This window comes from Helobdella robusta, assembly GCF_000326865.2.
Source record: "Helobdella robusta unplaced genomic scaffold HELROscaffold_102, whole genome shotgun sequence".
In the NCBI taxonomy this organism is placed as follows: Eukaryota; Metazoa; Annelida; class Clitellata; order Rhynchobdellida; family Glossiphoniidae; genus Helobdella; species Helobdella robusta.
In genome coordinates this window covers 318891-337262 of record NW_008703580.1, presented here as the reverse complement: position 1 = coordinate 337262, position 18372 = coordinate 318891, and the positions used below count along the sequence as shown (strand labels likewise).

The following is an 18372-nucleotide window of genomic DNA, read 5'->3' as shown; positions in this document are numbered from 1 at the left end:
CATCATATATAAAGACTGAATTATTATCATTGTTATTATTGATTCTATTATTATTTATTGTGGTTTTGTCGCCAACAAAAAAATTCAATATATCATCTTCTTCACTACCAGTATCACTATCATCATCACCACCACCACCACCATCATCATCCTCATCATCGATTTCAATTACTGAAATTCCTCTCCCAAAGTCGTCACCACCACCACCACCATCATCGTTGTCATAATTAAATAAATTATGATCTCTACCTCCTACTTGAGAAGTATTTTTATAACTGGCAGATTTACTATTATAAGTATAATTAGCTACAGTATTAGTACTAAAAATATTATTATTTTTAGTATTTTTAATTGTATTATTATTATTAGTTGTTGTATTAGTAGCTGTATTAATAGCAGTAGTTGACTTAGGACAGGATTTTTTCCTAATCGCATTACAGCGTAAAAGCTCGTCGGCCATCAAAGATACTATGATACTTATTAGTTGATCAGATCATGGCCGTGTGTTAAATTTGATTTTAAAAGATGAGAATTAGTAATTAGTATCATCTCGAGTGCACGAACAAACTTCAAAATCACCGCCCCGTAAAATAGTTCGACTCGACGTTTACTTTTAAACATTTTTAAATGTGGAGTTTTACAAGGATGATGTTTTAAAAGTGGAATTCCATTTAAAGTTATTTAAACTTATTTATGGATGGGTAGCGGGTACGCATAACTGGCATATAAAGATACCTATTTTAAGCCTAAATAAATATTATATATGACATATAGATGTATATATATATATATATAAATTGAAAAAACACATATAAATAAATATGTGGGGTTTTCTACGATTTTAATAGATTCATCGTCTTTCTTTCTCGTGCCTTATCCTTTCAAGACATTGGCGACCACCGACCTCTACAAAATCCGATCTTTGACACTTTGTAAGAGCTGAAATGTGGTGATATTCAACAAGTGACACAAGGACTTCACGAATGTTGTTCGTTGTTGACCGCGATTTATTCTCCCTGCAATCTTTCCATCCAGTAGTTGTTAGATTTTCCATTCTTTCCTTCGGCATGATGTGACCGAAAAACTTCAACTGCCCCCGTCGGATTATCTGTAATAATTTCCTCTTTTCATAACTGTTTTAAAACATCCTCATTCGAAGTATGAGAGGTCAAACTAATTTTCATAATTCTTCTCGAAAACCACATTTCAGCAGCGTTAATCTTTTTTTCGGTTTCTTCAAAAATTGTCCAGGACTCAGAGCCGTGAGGAAAAATGTTTCAATTTTGTTGATATTCTGATTTTACTGTTGGTGAGGATGTTTTTCATTTTAAAATATTCATCTTTCGCCCATAGCTATCTTTATTTTGATACCCACATCACATTTACAACCTGAGGTAATCAGACTTCCGAGACAATTGAAGTTGTTGACTTGTTTCACCCGTTTACAATTGATAATTATGGAGCAGTGCTGATTCTGTGAAGACATCTCTAAACATTTCAAATTTAGATTTATTTACGTCTTCCGTCAGTAACTGAAAACGATTCCGTACTTCAAGATTATACATGACCTTGACCTCATCATTTTGAGACAGACTTGGGGCCACTTCACTTTCGATTTTCTTTAACTTCCTCCCGATTTTACAAACGACTGGGTTATTATTATCATCAATGCCACAATCAGCCCAAGGGTAATTTTTGCATTGTAAAACATTTATGTACATTTTATTTAAAGTATATGAGATGTAAACTATCAATCAATCAATCAATCAATCAATCAATCAATCAATCAACCAATTAATCAATCAATTAATCAATCAATCAATTAATTGATCAATCAATTAATCAACCAATCAACCAACCAATCAATCAAATAACTAATTAATTTCTAAAGCGCCATTTCGGCGATATGAATTTAACAAACAGATGAGTCTTGTGATGGAGAAGCAGTTGGTAATACAGGTAGAAAGTTACAGAGAAAAAGAAAGATACACTTTAAAACTTTTTCATTTCGTCTCGAAAAAAAAAAAAACTATGCAGCATATGTTACGCGTATGTTTTAGAATATACACACACGCGCGCACATACAACCATGATTATTAATTTATCAAATAAATAATAATAACTCAGTCTATTTCATAATAATGATTATAATAAATAAATAAATAAATGTTTAAAAAAGCGATCAACTATGTAATAGTCGACTTTGTTGTTGTACATAATGCTGTTCGGCACCAGGGGGGTAAAGTGTAGAACAGAACAGAGATTCTTCATCATTCGGTTGTTGAAATGTAAATATTATAAGACATCAAAGCAAATGAAATAACGGAGATATATATATATATAGAAAAGAGAGAGAGAGAGAGAGAGAGGAGAGAGAGAGAGAGAGAGAGAGTTAGATTCATTGAAAAAAAAGAAGAGAAAATAGAGAAAAAAAGAGTAAGAAAGAAGGAGAGAGAGAAAGAGAGAGAGAGAAAGAGAGGGAGGTAAATATGCAGTTTGAGCAGACATAATAGAAAAATAGAAGATAAATGCAAAATAAATGTATGACTAAAATATGAATGACTGAAGGACAATGGTTAAACAAACAAACAAACGAATGAATGAATGAATGAATGATTGACCGAATGAATGAACGATTAAAATGAGTAAATGAATGAATGAACGAACTAAATGAAGAAATTAACACGTCGAGGTTTGAAAGAGGATGACTATCTTTTTAAATTGCCGGTACAAAAATAAATTAAATTGGAATCGAAAAAGAAGTCATTCATAAAATTCATGATTAGAATGCAAAAAATATGAATGAATGAACGAATGATGAACGAACGAATGAATGAGTGAGTGAATAAACAAACGAATGAATGACTCAATTTTTCATATCTTATGTCAGGTGTGGGCAAATTAAGCCTCTTTCGCCAAAAAAGGGCCACAAATCTCAAAAAAAATTCTCCCGCAGGTCGAAGAAGTTTACTATTTAAGTACATACGCGGCCCTTCAAAGGTAAAATACTTCTCAATGCGGCCCTCACAGCAAAAAGTTTGCCTACCCCTTGTCTTATGTCATTGTCATTATAATCGCTAACGGAATTAACAAGGACTTGTAGAAAATGCTATTATAATAACAGAAAAATGATTGAATGGAATTTGTTTAATGAATGAATGAATGAATGAACGAACGAAACGAATGAACAAATGAAAGAACGGATGAATGCATGAACGAAATTATTTGAATGTTGTTTGTTGATTGGTTCCTTGAATGTTTGGAGGGTACGGGTCAATCTGTCAGCAAGAGAAATATTTATTAACTTTTAAGAAATATCTATAACAGCTAATTTTCAAATTAATTAATCAATTGATTGATCAGTTAATTAATTAATCAATTAATTAAATAATTAATTGATTGATTAATTATAGCAAAAAATAATAAAATAACCAAAGAATGATTGAGTAAATAAATGAATGAATGTCAGAACGAAATGAACATTCAATCAGCCAATCTTCTTACCAGTCAAACAATCGACCAACCAACCATCCAACCAACCAACCAACCAACCAACCAACCAACCATCCAACCAATCCACCTCTGAATATGCAGGAGGCCTGTGGTAACAATCTGCAGCATAGGCATACATAGGCCTAAAGATATACCTCCCCTCTCTCCTCACATCATTATCTCGGCGACGACGACGACGGCGGCCGGCGTCGTTACAGCCACCGCCACCATCACCATCGAACCACCCGCTTTCCGGATCATCACCATCTCTAATGTCAACGGGGTCAAAGGCCACGTAGATTGGTGGTGGGGCTGTTTGGGGCGTGAAATGTATGTATGTATGTATGTATGTATATGTATGTATGTATATATGTATGTATGTATATGTATGTATATGTATGTATGTATGTATGTATGTATGTATGTATGTATGTATGTATGTATGTATGTATGTATGTATGTATATGTATGTATGTATGTATATATATGTATGTATGTATATATATGTATGTATGTATGCACGTATATAGAGTGATGGAATGCATATTACATTACAGATTGACTGAAGGGAGATAAAAGTATGCATATAAATATAAGATAAATATAATATTAAGAATAGTTAGTAGTAGTAGCAGCAGAAGAAGTAGCAGTAATAACAGCAGCAGTAGCAGTAGAAGAAGTAGCAGTAGTAGCAGCAGCAGCAGTAGTAGCAGTAGAAGAAGTAGCAGTAATAGCAGCAGCAGTAGTAGCAGCAGCAGCAGTAGCAGCAGAAGAAGTAGCAGTAATAGCAGCAGCAGTAGTAGCAGCAGCAGCAGTAGCAGCAGAAGAAGTAGCAGTAGCAGCAGAAGAAGTAGCAGTAATAGCAGCAGCAGTAGTAGCAGCAGCAGCAGTAGCAGCAGAAGAAGTAGCAGTAGCAGCAGAAGAAGTAGCAGTAATAGCAGCAGCAGTAGTAGCAGCAGCAGCAGTAGCAGCGGAAGAAGTAGCAGTAATAGCGGCATCAGCAGTAGTAGCAGCAGCAGCAAAAGTAGTAGTAGTAGTAGTAATACCAATTGTAGTAGTATTAGTATTTGAAAAGCAGAGCAAAAAACACACACAGTACTAACTCCTATTTACAAAGTTGGCCGTCTGACTCTCAACTCTGCTTCCATTATTATTCATACTATTATTATTATTATTATTCATATTACTATTATTATTATTTAACATATCATTATTATTATTATTATTTAAATTATTATTATTTATATTTTTATTATTATTTATATTATTATTAATAACGTCATCATAGCGGCGATTAATCTCTTCATAAGAAGGAGGGGGGTTATCTCTGGCATGGATTCGATCGGTAGTCTGCGTCGTTGTTGCTGATGTGATTGGTCGACAGTCACCTGACGCAGATGATGACGTCATAAGCACTGATGATGACGTCACAAGTGCTGATGACGATGATGCTGCCGATGTTCGAGACGCTGTTGTTGATGATGATGATGATGATGTCGTCGTCGTTAATGATGATGATCGCGATGATGATGATGATGTCGGTGGTGGTGATGATAATGATGACGATCGCGCTTCTGATGATGACGTCAAAACTTGAGGTAGAGATAGTGACGGTTGGCGAGGGTAGCACACCTTGTGAGGGTAAGGTTGAATTTTTTTTTAAATCATTCACTCATTTTTGGATTAATTAATTAATTAATTAAATAATTCATTTATTCATTTAATCAACCAAAAAACCATCCATCAATAATTAATCCATCTTTCAGCTCTTTGTTCAATTTTCAAATTAACCTCCAATCAATTAATCCAACTTTTCAATCCTTCATCTATCCAATCATTTACTCACTCATTCATTCATCTATATATCTATCCATCCATCCATCCATCCGTTCATTCATTCATTCATTCATTCATCCACCCACTTACTGGATTTCTCCTGTAGGGTGTAGTGCCTATGGTGATTGGAAGCAGCATGCAGAGGTTCGAAGATCCAGGAATATGCAAGGCGATCTGTATTTCATGGGAGAATGAATGAATGAATGAATGATTGAATGATGAATGAACGAACGAATGAATGAGTTAGTGAGTGAATGATGAATGAATGAAAGAATAAACTAATGAACGAACGAATAAGCAAACAGACAAACAGATGAATAAATGAATGGCCAAATGTTGGATGGATGGACATTTCTCATGGATGAAACATGTGGGTGAATGATGAAATAACTTAATAAATGAATAGGAATGAATGATAATTGGAAGAATGAATGAAAGATTGAATAAATGAACGAACGAATAAATGAAAGAATTAATGATGAATGGAGGGATGAATGAAAGAATGAAACCTTGATAAAATATTCAACTCTGATGACGAAACAGTTAGCGACCGTTGGAGGTATGACTGGAATTTTCATCAGCAAGCCGTCCCAGACTGACTGACTGTGCCTATTTATGTGGACTCCTGCAAGAAGTAGGGATGTGCGGGTAGTAGAGATGTGCAAGAAGTAGGGATGTGCGAATAGTAGAGATGTTCACAAAGTAGGGATGTACCAGAATCAGGAATGTGCAATGTTGAATGGTATTTGTTTTGTAATGTATGATGATGATATTTTGTCAGTGAATAGTTTGAATAAAGGAACTGATAGATTGATAACAATAGCCAACCAATCCGACATGACCAACCGACCAACCAGCCAGCCAACCAACCAACCATTCAATCAATCAATCATTCAACCAACCAACCAGCCGACCAACCAATCAACTAGCCAACCAACCAACCAACCAACCAACCAACCAACCGATCAATCAACCATTCAATCAATCAACCAACCAACCAGCCGACCAACCAATCAACTAGCCAACCAACCAATCAATCAATCAACTAACCAACCATTCAATCAATCAACCAACCAACCAGCCGACCAACCAATCAACCAGTCAACAATTCAATCAACCAACCAACCAACCAACCAGCCGACCAACCTGTTAAACTCGTAAACTTGCTCACCCTAATCCTCGATTTACCTCTAGCCAAAAAAGTCTGGATCTGGTGTAGGGAAGCATAAGGAATGACAGTGCGATTTGATTGGTTGTCAAACTCCGCCCACAACATTATCGACTCACCTGATTGGACGATGGGAAACGATGTAATATACAAATGGACCAATGAGATTGAGGGTTAAACGAACCTGGACAGTAGCCCTTCCGGTCAGTCCTGGCGTCGATGGATATTGTTCCCGATCTGCAGAAACAACAACACAACGACTTCTCTACCGAATTCTCTACTGGGCCCTGCATGAATGAATGGATGGATGAATTAATGGATGAATGAATGAATAGATTAATAAATGAATGTATGAATGAATGAATAAATAAATGAATGGAATAATAAATGAATGATTGAATGAACCTACTACACAAGAACTAATGAATAAATGAAAATGAATGAATGAAGATTGAAGAACGAACTAACAAACGAAAGAATGAATGAATTGAAGAAAAATGAATGAATGAATGAATGAATGAATGAATGAATGAACAAACGAATGACCAACGGAATAGATGGTTGTATCTTCACTTGATATATTTGTAATAGTTTTATAACTGGGAGCCTTAATTTTAACAGCAGAAACAGTATATACCAACTGTGCAAGAAGCTACATCTCGTATTCAAAGTATATATATAGTAGTAGTAGTAGTAGCAAGAGAAGTAGCAGTAAAAGCATCAGTAGCAGCAAATAGTAGTAGCAGTAGTAGTAGTAGTAGCAAGAGAAGTAGCAGCAAAAGCAGCAGTAGCAGCAAATAGTAGTAGCAGTAGTAGCAAGAGAAGTAGCAGCAAAAGCAGCAGTAGCAGCAAATAGTAGTAGCAGCAAAAGCAGCAAATAGTAGTAGCAGTAGTAGTAGTAGCAAGAGAAGTAGCAGCAAAAGCAGCAAATAGTAGTAGCAGTAATAGTAGTAGTAGCAAGAGACGTAGCAGCAAAAGCAACAGTAGCAGCAATAGTAGTAGCAGTAGTAGCAGCAGTAGCATCCCCCAATGTACCTGATAAATTGGCTTGTTGATGTCAATTGGACTGATAACTGTGAAAGCTTTTTTGGTCTTGTAGTTGAATGACCAGGGCTTATCAATTTCAGCCTTCAGCCAGTACCTTATATTGCCATGCTTCCCCTCAAATGAGGTAGATATGCCCCTACAGAATTATAATTTTTTGAAAATTATGATAATAATTATGATGATAATATAAATCAATCAATCAATCAATCATTCAATCATCGTTTAGCGTCAAGAGACCCAGCTCCCCCGAGGTAGAACGTTGTTTTCTTAGCCATCAACTTTTTGCGCCAAATTAGACGATCAGTTGTATTCATTTCATTTGAATTTAGAGCTTTCATGTCTTGCTCGATTGTTTGCGAGCATACAATTCTATATAACTATATATACACATACACACATACATATTAACAACCGTATATAACACTATATAACTATATACAACCGATGATAATATAATTATATAACATAATTATTGAAATTAGGAATGCAGATGATGAAGGACTAACTCGTAAGGCAATTCAAATATAAATGTGAACTGAAACTTTCCCTCGGGCAGAACTGACAGGTCGGCTTTGCTTTCATCTGGGTATGTGTGTGTGTGTATGTGCGTGTATGTATGTGTTTTTATGCATGTGTGTGTGTGTGTGTGTGTATGTATGTTTGTGTGTGTGTACATCTTCTTTATGTAAATGCATGCGTGTGTATGTATTTGTGTATATGTATGTTGGTATGTGTGTGTGTTTGTGTGTGTATGTTTCTATATTATTATAATAAAATTATGAATAATTAAATTTTGCCAACCATTTCCGTACAAGAGTTGTCTCTGGTTGAAGTATTCCACCTCGGAGTTGAAGTGTTCGGTGTAGGCTCCCAGCCTGGTCCCAGTGCTTCGAGATTCTGTCCAATGAACTTTAGCCACGCCCCTTATGTAGACCCGGATCGTTCGGAACCTAATTTCATTTTTAAGTTCAATAACACATTTCCCAGTTACCAAATCGCCGGGGTGATACACAGATTTGTTGTCGGCCAGCACCAATTCGAATGTTTTCACTTTTCCCATTCCTTTCTTTTGTTTTATGAAGAGTTTGCAGTTCGGTTTCAAGAACAGGGAGACTCAATAGAGTAGAATCTCAGGTCAGAGGAATGCAAGATTAATAACCTTCACCAATCAATTACCTCTTCTTCTTCTTAAAGTTATTTTTATAACTGGAGTATCATAGCTAGTGACTAATTTTAGCTTACTTACTAAACAGCACCGTATGCACGTAGCAGACAAAAAATTTTGAAAAATAATAGAAAAAAAAATTAGAAAATAAATAATTCGTAATTAATAAAAATTAGAAAATAAATTATTTGAAAGCAGCTGTCTACAAATCATTTAATTTCAATTAAAAAACAAAATTGTGAAACAAATCTTGATGGATATATAAAAATCATCGCAAAATGCCAAAAATGATTTTTATTGCGAAAAAATCAACTTTAAAAATCGAAAAATGATCATTTTTAGTTATACGATATCGCTGATAACAAAAGTATAAACAAATCCTCTTTTAAACATATTTTTATGGAAAGCGGAAAAACTTATAAAAATTCTCTAATCTAATATGAAATGTCATCAAGTCATCAATTGCTTATTAAATGACTTATTAAATGAAATGTTATTTATATAAACAAATTAAATTATTTTTTATATAATATAAAAATTAAAAAAAACGATAAATTAATAGAAATGAGATGCAAGTTTTCGGGAGTGTTCAATCGAGACAGAATTTGAAATAAAGTACATGAGGCAAAAATTTGGAAGCAGAAAAGTGTATGTGGAAAGGCTATAGGAAAAAGCAGTTGATAGTAAAATTTTTTGTAAATATTTCAACTTCCAAATGTACTAATGAGAAATAGAAAATAGAACAAATTCGCAAGACGGTTTCGTAATTTTTCCGATATCTACCTACCAACATATCTACCAACATCAACGGTACAGTTTTAGCTCTGATAGTCTATCTTTAGAATACCCAATGTATCTAGGATATCTATCTTTAGGATACCAAAGGTATCTAGGATATCTATCTTTACAATATCCAATGTATCTAAGATATCTATTTTTACAATACCCAATGTATCTAGGATATCTGTCTTTAGAATACCCAATGTATCTAGAATATCTATCTTTACAATATCCAATGTATCTAAGATATCTATCTTTGCGATATCTAATATATCTAGGATATCTATCTTTACCACATGTAATGTATCATAGGATATCTTATTCAATTTTAAAACATTTCATTTTGACGTTACTGCTCTGTTATATTTCTATGTTTACTTATTTACCTAAAAAGCATTTTACATGATAAACAGTTTTATATTATTTCATTTAAATTATTCTAAATTATTTTAAAAATGAAAATTTGTTGTTTAATTCTGTTCAAATGCCTTTATTCGCTCGCAGATGATGGTTGACAAACTTATACAATTAGGATTGATCATAAATTTATTCATTCAACATGCTTAACATGCTTAAGTGCATTGTGTGTGTGTTCGTTTGCGCACGTGTGTGTGTGTTCATTTGTGTGTGTGCGCCTTCATTACAGTGTGTTTGTTTGTGTGTGTTTTTTTGTTTGTGTGTTTGTGTGTGTGTTCATTAGTGTGAGTGTTCATTTGTGCGTGTGTGTGTGTTGCGTGTGTGTGTGTTGTTGATATCTTTAAGTGACGTATGCAGTAATGTGACAACAAGGCATAGTGATAAATATACATTGTAGCCATTCAGCATAATATTTTATGTGCTGTTTAGTATGACAATCATTAATTATTATCATTAATTATATTTCTTTAAGGAAACGATTTTGACCAGATACAAATTAGATACGGTAACAAACGAATGAATGAACGAATGAATGAATGAACGAATGAATGAATGAACGAATGAATGAATGAACGAACGAATGAATGAATGATATTCGAATCATTTCAAATTAATTTAAAACGATCGTATAATAAAATAAAATAATATATAAAATATAAAATAAAATATAATTTTAAATATAAAATAATTATTATTTTTATCTTATAAAAAGTTCTTTAAAGACATTTATTTATTATTCATGGATGTTTTGTATGTGTGTGTGTGTGTGTGTGTGTGTGTGTGTGTGTGTGTGTGTGTGTGTAATTGTTTTAATTAAATTTTTTTAATTACAGTCCCTGTTGCCGTTGAGTCTGTAGCACCAGAAATATACGCTGACGACGTTCAACTTAAACTGAGTTAGCATTTAAATCAATTTATTCAAAGAAATAAAACAAATAAATAGCTAATTATTCGAAGCGGTATTAATTATATTATAAAATTTAGTAGTAATAATGTTGAAAATGTATCATTTGGTAATGGAAATCGAGACAATTTTTGATACATAGTATCTTGAATCGATCGAATAGTATCATTATCTATCACCAAGCCCTCCCTATGGTTCGTTTTTCTGAAATGTGACGCTGATGTATGGAATTAAGCTGGCAGTTTTTTATTAGACTCACCACATAGTATTCAACCTCCTTAACAAGATAGAGTCGCTGATGCGAATTTGCCCCACCGGGAAACTATACAAGCAGATAGGCGGTGTTGTCATTATTATCTATTATTAATTAATTATTAACTAATTATTCTTTTTGCCAACTTCTATATCGGTCAACTTCTCAAGATAAGCCCCATCTCAAACCTAACATATATGCAAAATAGGTTGATGACGTCTTTATATCAGACGAAGAGCTTAATAAAGTTAATGAACTACTTGCTGTTCTCAGCAAATCCATAGTATGAGAATGATAAATCCCACCTTTTCTCGATGTCTTTATCACCCGAGATGAACATAGCTTCGAAACTGCAGTCTGCGTAAAAACTACAAACAAAGGCACTTGTCTCTATGGAAAAAGTGATTGCACTTTAAAATAATGTAATTTAATGTAATTTAATTTTTAAAAATGTAATTTAAAATCAGTACAACGAGATCATTCGCCAACCGAGCTTTCACCCACTCATCAACTAAAAAATGCGATGCGAAATTGATAAGAATTACGTATCTCTTGATAGACAACGAATACTGCAGAACTATGATTGAGGATATAATCAGACATAAATTACAACAACTCTACAGCACACAACGCAATCACTGACATCATCTTTAATTATATAGGAATCATATGAACACCAACTACAAAACGGAAGAATCCGTCTTAAAACCAATCATTTATAAAATAATCAAACCGACTAACCCTTCCGACAACATGAATCTATAAATTTATTAAAGGAATGCAAAGACGTAAAACCTCGTCACGAACAACAACTGCACTCTTCAAGATGGTTCGGCTTTAAAACGTAGCCACCTTACAATTGACTTTACAAGCTCCCTTTGGCGCTATGAACATCAAAATGCTTCATACAACATCGCTAACTAAACGTCTGACTATGCGCCACATAAGAGAAGTTTCTACAAAAACACACCTAGAACACACACATAATATTGAAATTACTAGAGAAATCTGGCAGTTTTTTTTATATAATAGATTTGCATTGTTTTCAATCCTCTGAACATGAAAATGAATAAAAATTCACCATCAGTTATATAAATTTTATTAATTAAATATTGATAGTTACTCCCCAAAAATAATGATATATCATGTAATTAATAAAATTCATTAAATTAGTCAATTGGTTGTTAAAAATTCAGTGAAAGCAGACGAAGATCTGGCTGCTAATGCATCGGCACCGGTCTACCTCGCAAACATCAGTGCCATCACGACCCTGCTGGCTGTCAGTGTGATATCGGCCTTTCAGAAGCCTTTCTTTAAGTAGTATTTGTGTTACTACTACTACTACTACTACTACTGCTACTGCTGCTGCTACTACTGCTACTACTACTACTACTACTACTGCTTAATAATAATAATAAATAATAATAATAAATAATAATAATAAATAATAATAATAAATAATAATAAATAATAATAATAATAAATAATAATAATAATAATAATAATAAATAATAATAAATAATAATAATAATAAATAATAATAATAATAATTAATAATAATAACAACAAAAAAAGAATTACCACGAGCGAAGACGATAGATTCAACACGAACAACGCAAACGCCACCTGGCGCTGCCACCCAGAGTACGAGGGCCCCGACTGGTACATGCGAACCTTCGACATCGAGGAGGAACATAACTGGCAGGTCAGATTCATCGGTGGGCGGAGTTATGTTAATGATGTACGCTCGGATGAGGGGGGAATATGTTAATGTAGGATTTAAGTTCTCTCTCTCTCTCTCTCTCTCTGTGTGTGTGTATGTATATGTGTGTGTGTGTGTGTGTGTGTTAATGAGGAGTTAACATGCTAATGTAGGCTCGAATGAAGGGTGAATATGTTAATGTAAGATTTAAGTTCTGTGTGTATGCTAAATAGGAGTGAACATGTTAATGTACGCCCGAAAGAGGAGTAAATATTGAAGTTGTGTATGTTAATAAGGAGTAAATATGTTAATGAGGAGAAAATATGTTAATGAAGAGTTAATATATTAATGAGGGTTAAATATGTCAATGAGAGGTATGTATGTCAGAACGTGATTAGGCGTATGTATTAGCATCGTAATTTTTACAATTGCTGGATATTGCCGATGTCACTACTTCTGCACATTGTACAGCAGTTATAAAGAATGAGGCAGAGATTTTGAAATAAGAAAATCCAAAAGGGAAAGGAAAAATTTCAAAGTTCTGCCAAAATGTTGAAATCACAATCGATAAATATCTGAATAGAAGCCTTCTTTAACCATTGGAGTTTCATAGCCATTGGAGTCGATGAAAGAGATGGAAAAAAGATTTAACGCCGATGAGATGTGGTTTTTGAGAAGAATTATGAAAATTAGTTTGACCTCTCATATTTCGAATGAGGATGGATTTAAAACTGTCCGGTTATGAAAAGAGGAAATTATTACAGATAATCCGACGGGGGAAGTTGAAGTTTTTCGGTCACATCATGCCGAAGGAAAGAATGGAAAATCTAACAACTACTGGATGGAAAGATTGCAGGGAGAATAAATCGCGGTCAACAACGAACAACATTCGTGAAGTCCTTGTGTCACTTGTTGAATATTACCACATTTCAACTCTTACAAAGTGTTTAAGATCGGGTTTTGTGGAGGTAGATGGTCACTAATGTCTTGAAAGGATCGGGCAGGAGAAAGAAGAAGAAAGTGGCGAAAAATACTTGCTTGTTTGGTATCATTTCAGAATATCAGCTCTTTGGTGCTATGTAAAAATTGAAAAAAAACAGAATAACAATAATAATTGTAATTGTCAACAATAACAACAATAATAATTATAATTTTTTTTGATAACGATAATAACAATAATAATTATAATTATACACCAAATAATTAAAATTCAAAATTTCCGCTCCCCTCCTTGACAGATAGCGACACTGGACAAAGATGGAGTCTTGATGGTGGACGACGTACAGACCGAACTCTATTGCAGATACAGGGGTTATTATTATTATTATTATTTATTATTATTATTATATTTATTATTATTATATTTATTATTATTATTAATTATTATTATATTTATTATAATTTTTGTTATATTTTTTGTTGTTATGGAGATTAGATGTTTTTTTTTTCTAAAGTTCCAAGATCAAAAAACCCGCTCGGTTCGTTGTATCAGTTCTTATTATGATTATTATTATCACTATAATTATAATTATTATCATTATAATTATCATCATTTTAATTATTAATAATTTATATTATGTTCCAGATATTTATCCCGGAGATAGACAATGTATTTATTCGTGTTGACTTAATTTTAAATCCCTGAATACTGATAAAGAAACTATTTTTATTACTAGTAGTAGTAGGAATAGCAGTAGTAGTAGTAGTAGTAGTAGTAGTAGTAGTAATAGTAGTAGTAATAGTAGTAGTAATAGTAGTAGTAATAGTAGTAGTAATAGTAGTAGTAGTAGTAGCAACAGTAGTAGTAGTAGTAGTAGTAGCAACAGTAGTAGTAGTAGTAGTAGTAGTAGCAGTAGTAGCAGCAGCAGTAGTAGTAGTAGTAGTAGTACTAGCAGTAGTAGTAGTAGTAGTAGCAGTAATAGTAGCAGTAGTAGCGACTATGGTTTTCATAATTTTGATACTGCTCCTTCAGCAATGAATGCCACCCAAGGTAACAATAAAACATGCAAAAAACCTAATGAGAAAAAATTAACATAAATTAACATAATTTAACATAAATGAGCATTGTTTGCATAAATTTGTATAAATTAATGGCAGTATCTGTGATAAACACTTATCTGTAAAATAATTTTTTCGGTATTGATTATAACAAATTGTAGATATGAATGTAATATATGAATGAATGAATGGATGGATGAATGAATGAATGAATGAACGAACGAACGAAAGAACGAATGAATGAATAAATGAGCAAATGCATTACAGAACAGCCTGTCTCTACGTTGGCCCCATTTGGATTCCAATCAAAAGGTTGTTGTTGTTAAAATTCACCATGAAGTTTTAATGAAATATAATATGATGAGGAGTGGTTACATAATTCTCGTTTACAATTATACTAAAGTTGCCACTAACTATACATTTCAGTATTTTTCAGTGCTATCCACACACACACACGCACACACATACACACACGCACGCACACACATTCTTAACTTTTTAACTCAACTATTAACTGTTATAATTATTATTAAAATATTTGTTTGACGTTAAAATCTGGAGTTCTTATTTAAATAGAAGATTTCACTGAACAACCAATATTTTCTTCATTTTTTTATTCATTCATTCATTCATTCATTCATTCATTCATTCATTCATTCATTCATTCATTCATTCATTCATTCAATCATTCATTCATTCATTCATTCAATCATTTTGAATGATTATTCACAAAATTTATCCGCAAATTGGTTGTTAATTTTGTAACCAACAGATGAAGATGCTGATATATCAGACTACATTGAAGGTTTTTTATTCATTCATTCATTCATTAATTCATTCATTCATTCGTTCGTTCGTTCATTCGTTTGTTCGTTCATTCATTCTTTCGTTCACCCCTTCATATGTTCACTTTCTCATTCGTTCATTCATTTAGCCGTTAGTTATTTGTAAACTAATTAATTCATTTATAAATAAATAAATTCATTCGTTAATTTTCATTCATTCATTAATTTCTTCATTCATTCACTCATTCATTTCTTCATTTATTCTTTCATTAAGTTAACCCTGACCTTAACCCCGGCCCTGATCTTAACTCATTCATTCATTCGATCATTCAATCATCATTCTTTTTCAATTTGTTCTTTCTCCCAAGAACTTGGAAATATTTTAAAAAATTACTTCTCACCACAGAGGCTAAAGAAAAAAGTTGGGCACTATATACATCATCATCGTCATCATCACCATCCATCATCGTCATCATCATAATCATCACTACCACCACCATCATCATCATCATCACCACCACCACCACAGTCTCCATACACTTGGAGGTGGATGAGGAGATTGAGGATTTGTTTGTGGACAGCCAGCGCCGGGATTACGTGTATGATGATGACGTCAGCAAGACTGTCAGCGTGCCAGGCTCCGTCGAAGTCATTGCCTTAAAAGTCTGCATAAATTAACATAAATTATCTAACACAAGCATCAAATTGTCATCGTAAGGACTTAAAATTAGCATATTAGGAACGTCAAATTAGCATATTAATGACGCCAAATTAGCATGTTAACGACATCCAATTATCATATTAATGACATCTAATTATCATATTAAGGACGTCAAATTAGCATGTTAATGACATCCAATTATCATATTAATGACATCAAATTATCATATTAATGTCTAAAATGTTGGCGAAAGTAACGATTACTATGATGATGCTGTTCTTTGTTGATGAGTCAGAGCCTATAAATAATAACCCAGGTTAGCAAGATAGACGAAGCTCCCAGGTTCAAATCCTGGTCGGAGAAGAACCCAATCTTCAACAGCCCATCCAGATGGAGATGCCTAGATAGGTACCCTGGTCTCGGATGGACCACCATCCATTTCTACGACAGGGTCCTCAAGCCCGCCGTCATAAAACGGGTCAGAGGTGATGAAAAGGTAAAAGGTGAAGGAAAGTGGTGCGGGGTTAAAGGTCAAGTGGCCCCGGGGAATAATGTCTGGGAAAAGATTAGAGGTGATGACAACAGTACTGATAATGGGACGGCGGTTTTCATGTTCTGCCGAATAACCGGTTGGTTGTTTTTGTTTGTAGTTTCGCTGCAGTTGTTGTGGCTGCTGTCTGTGCAGATACAATACAAATTCTCAAATTCATTTCTCACAAAACATAAGATTGATGAATTTATTTTATTTTATTTTGAGGGGGAGTTCAAATCTCTAAACACCCCCCCATCTGACTAGCCCCAAACGTGCCTGATTATTACACTAAACAATTTTTGTTTGCAGTGCCAAGAAAAATGAAGTCTTTTTTTTACGATGGTAACTTTATCAACTACCATCATCATTCACCATCACACCAACTATCATCACCCACCACCATCACTGCCACTGACACCTTCTTCCATCATCATCATCATCATCATCATCATGTTATTATTAATTTATTGTTATTATTATTATTTTCAATTTGTAACCTCGTAACCACACATGCACATACAACTAAGTTCTCATGGTGGAAGCCAAGTGAGCCAAGATAGTAAAAAGATTGGTTAATTATTCGCCAATCAGCCTGAAATAAAGTGTGTGTGTGTGTAAATACACACACACACACTTCAATTTCCAGAAAATTCTAGTAAAGAAAATTGATGAGGCAAACTTTAAATTGATTAACGCCAACAATTCAGTAGAATTGTGTGTATGTGTGTTTGTAAATACACACACACACGCATACACACATACACACACACAAACACACACACAAACACACACACAACACACACACACATCGGCGCTAAGCTCTCTAGTCAGAGTAATTTCAAACTGTATGGAGAATGTGCCTGATATTGAAACCTTCCTTCAAAAACTATTCCATCTTGTAACTCCTTTAAAAAATATGCCCAAATGTTTCTAGGAGGTTTGTTTCAGGTATCTTAGATGGCATATAACTCAACGATCTAAGATTTTTCTATTCACTGCAAAATTATTATACCACTGAAATTTGTTGGAAGTTTGTGTGAGGGTTGCTTGGATTGAGACGAAATGGCTATTCAATTGGTGGAAATTTAAGCCGCTGGCTGATGTAAAACGTTCTAAGGAGTATGCAACTGTCTTGATTGTTCTTTCGCCATCCCATCTTAATGAAATCAAGCAGCCAAGCAATGTTACAATAGTCTCTGTGTGCAGTACTATATAAGTAGCGTTCTATAAAATACCCATCACATACAATTACTCAGTGGGTATATATGTATGTATGTATGTATGTATGCATGCATGTATGTATGTATGTATGTATGTATGTATGTATGTATGTATGTATGTATGTATGTATGTATGTATGTATGTATGTATGTATGTATGTATGTATGTATGTATGTATGTATGTATGTATGTATGTGTGTATGTATGTATGTATGTATGTATGTATGTATGTATGTATGTATGTATGTATGTATGTATGTATGTATGTATGTATGTATGTATGTGTGTATGTATGTATGTATGTATGTATGTATGTATGTATGTATGTATGTATGTATGTATGTATGTATGTATACATTGGCATACAACTACTATTGTCATAAAGCAATTTGAAAAGTTCTTAGCACGTAA

General features: G+C 33.6%; 3 protein-coding genes across 3 annotated transcripts in view; 1 reads left to right on the top strand and 2 right to left on the bottom strand.

The window, feature by feature from the left end:
- Positions 1-1127: 1127 nt before the first annotated feature.
- On the bottom strand, positions 1128-1277 carry HELRODRAFT_91438 (hypothetical protein; the record flags this gene model as incomplete). Its single annotated transcript, XM_009012295.1, has 1 exon — positions 1128-1277. A coding segment is annotated over one exon (150 nt), but the record flags the coding sequence as incomplete, so codon positions are not given.
- A 4117-nt stretch (positions 1278-5394) lies between these two features.
- On the bottom strand, positions 5395-8603 carry HELRODRAFT_91458 (hypothetical protein; the record flags this gene model as incomplete). Its single annotated transcript, XM_009012294.1, has 7 exons — positions 5395-5502; positions 5838-5937; positions 6459-6615; positions 6681-6783; positions 7532-7679; positions 8050-8125; positions 8345-8603. 7 exons carry the CDS (start codon positions 8601-8603, stop codon positions 5395-5397), a joined length of 951 nt encoding a protein of 316 aa, XP_009010542.1.
- An 8031-nt stretch (positions 8604-16634) lies between these two features.
- HELRODRAFT_194836 (hypothetical protein) overlaps positions 16635-18372 on the top strand; it is a gene marked incomplete at its 3' end in the record, with an annotated part of 12602 nt that continues 10864 nt past the window's right edge. The window contains exons 1-2 of the mRNA XM_009012293.1: positions 16635-16834; positions 17047-17082. Coding sequence (XP_009010541.1) covers positions 16819-16834; positions 17047-17082 — 52 coding nt within the window. The 5' untranslated portion in view covers positions 16635-16818. The remainder of the gene's footprint in view (positions 16835-17046; positions 17083-18372) is intronic.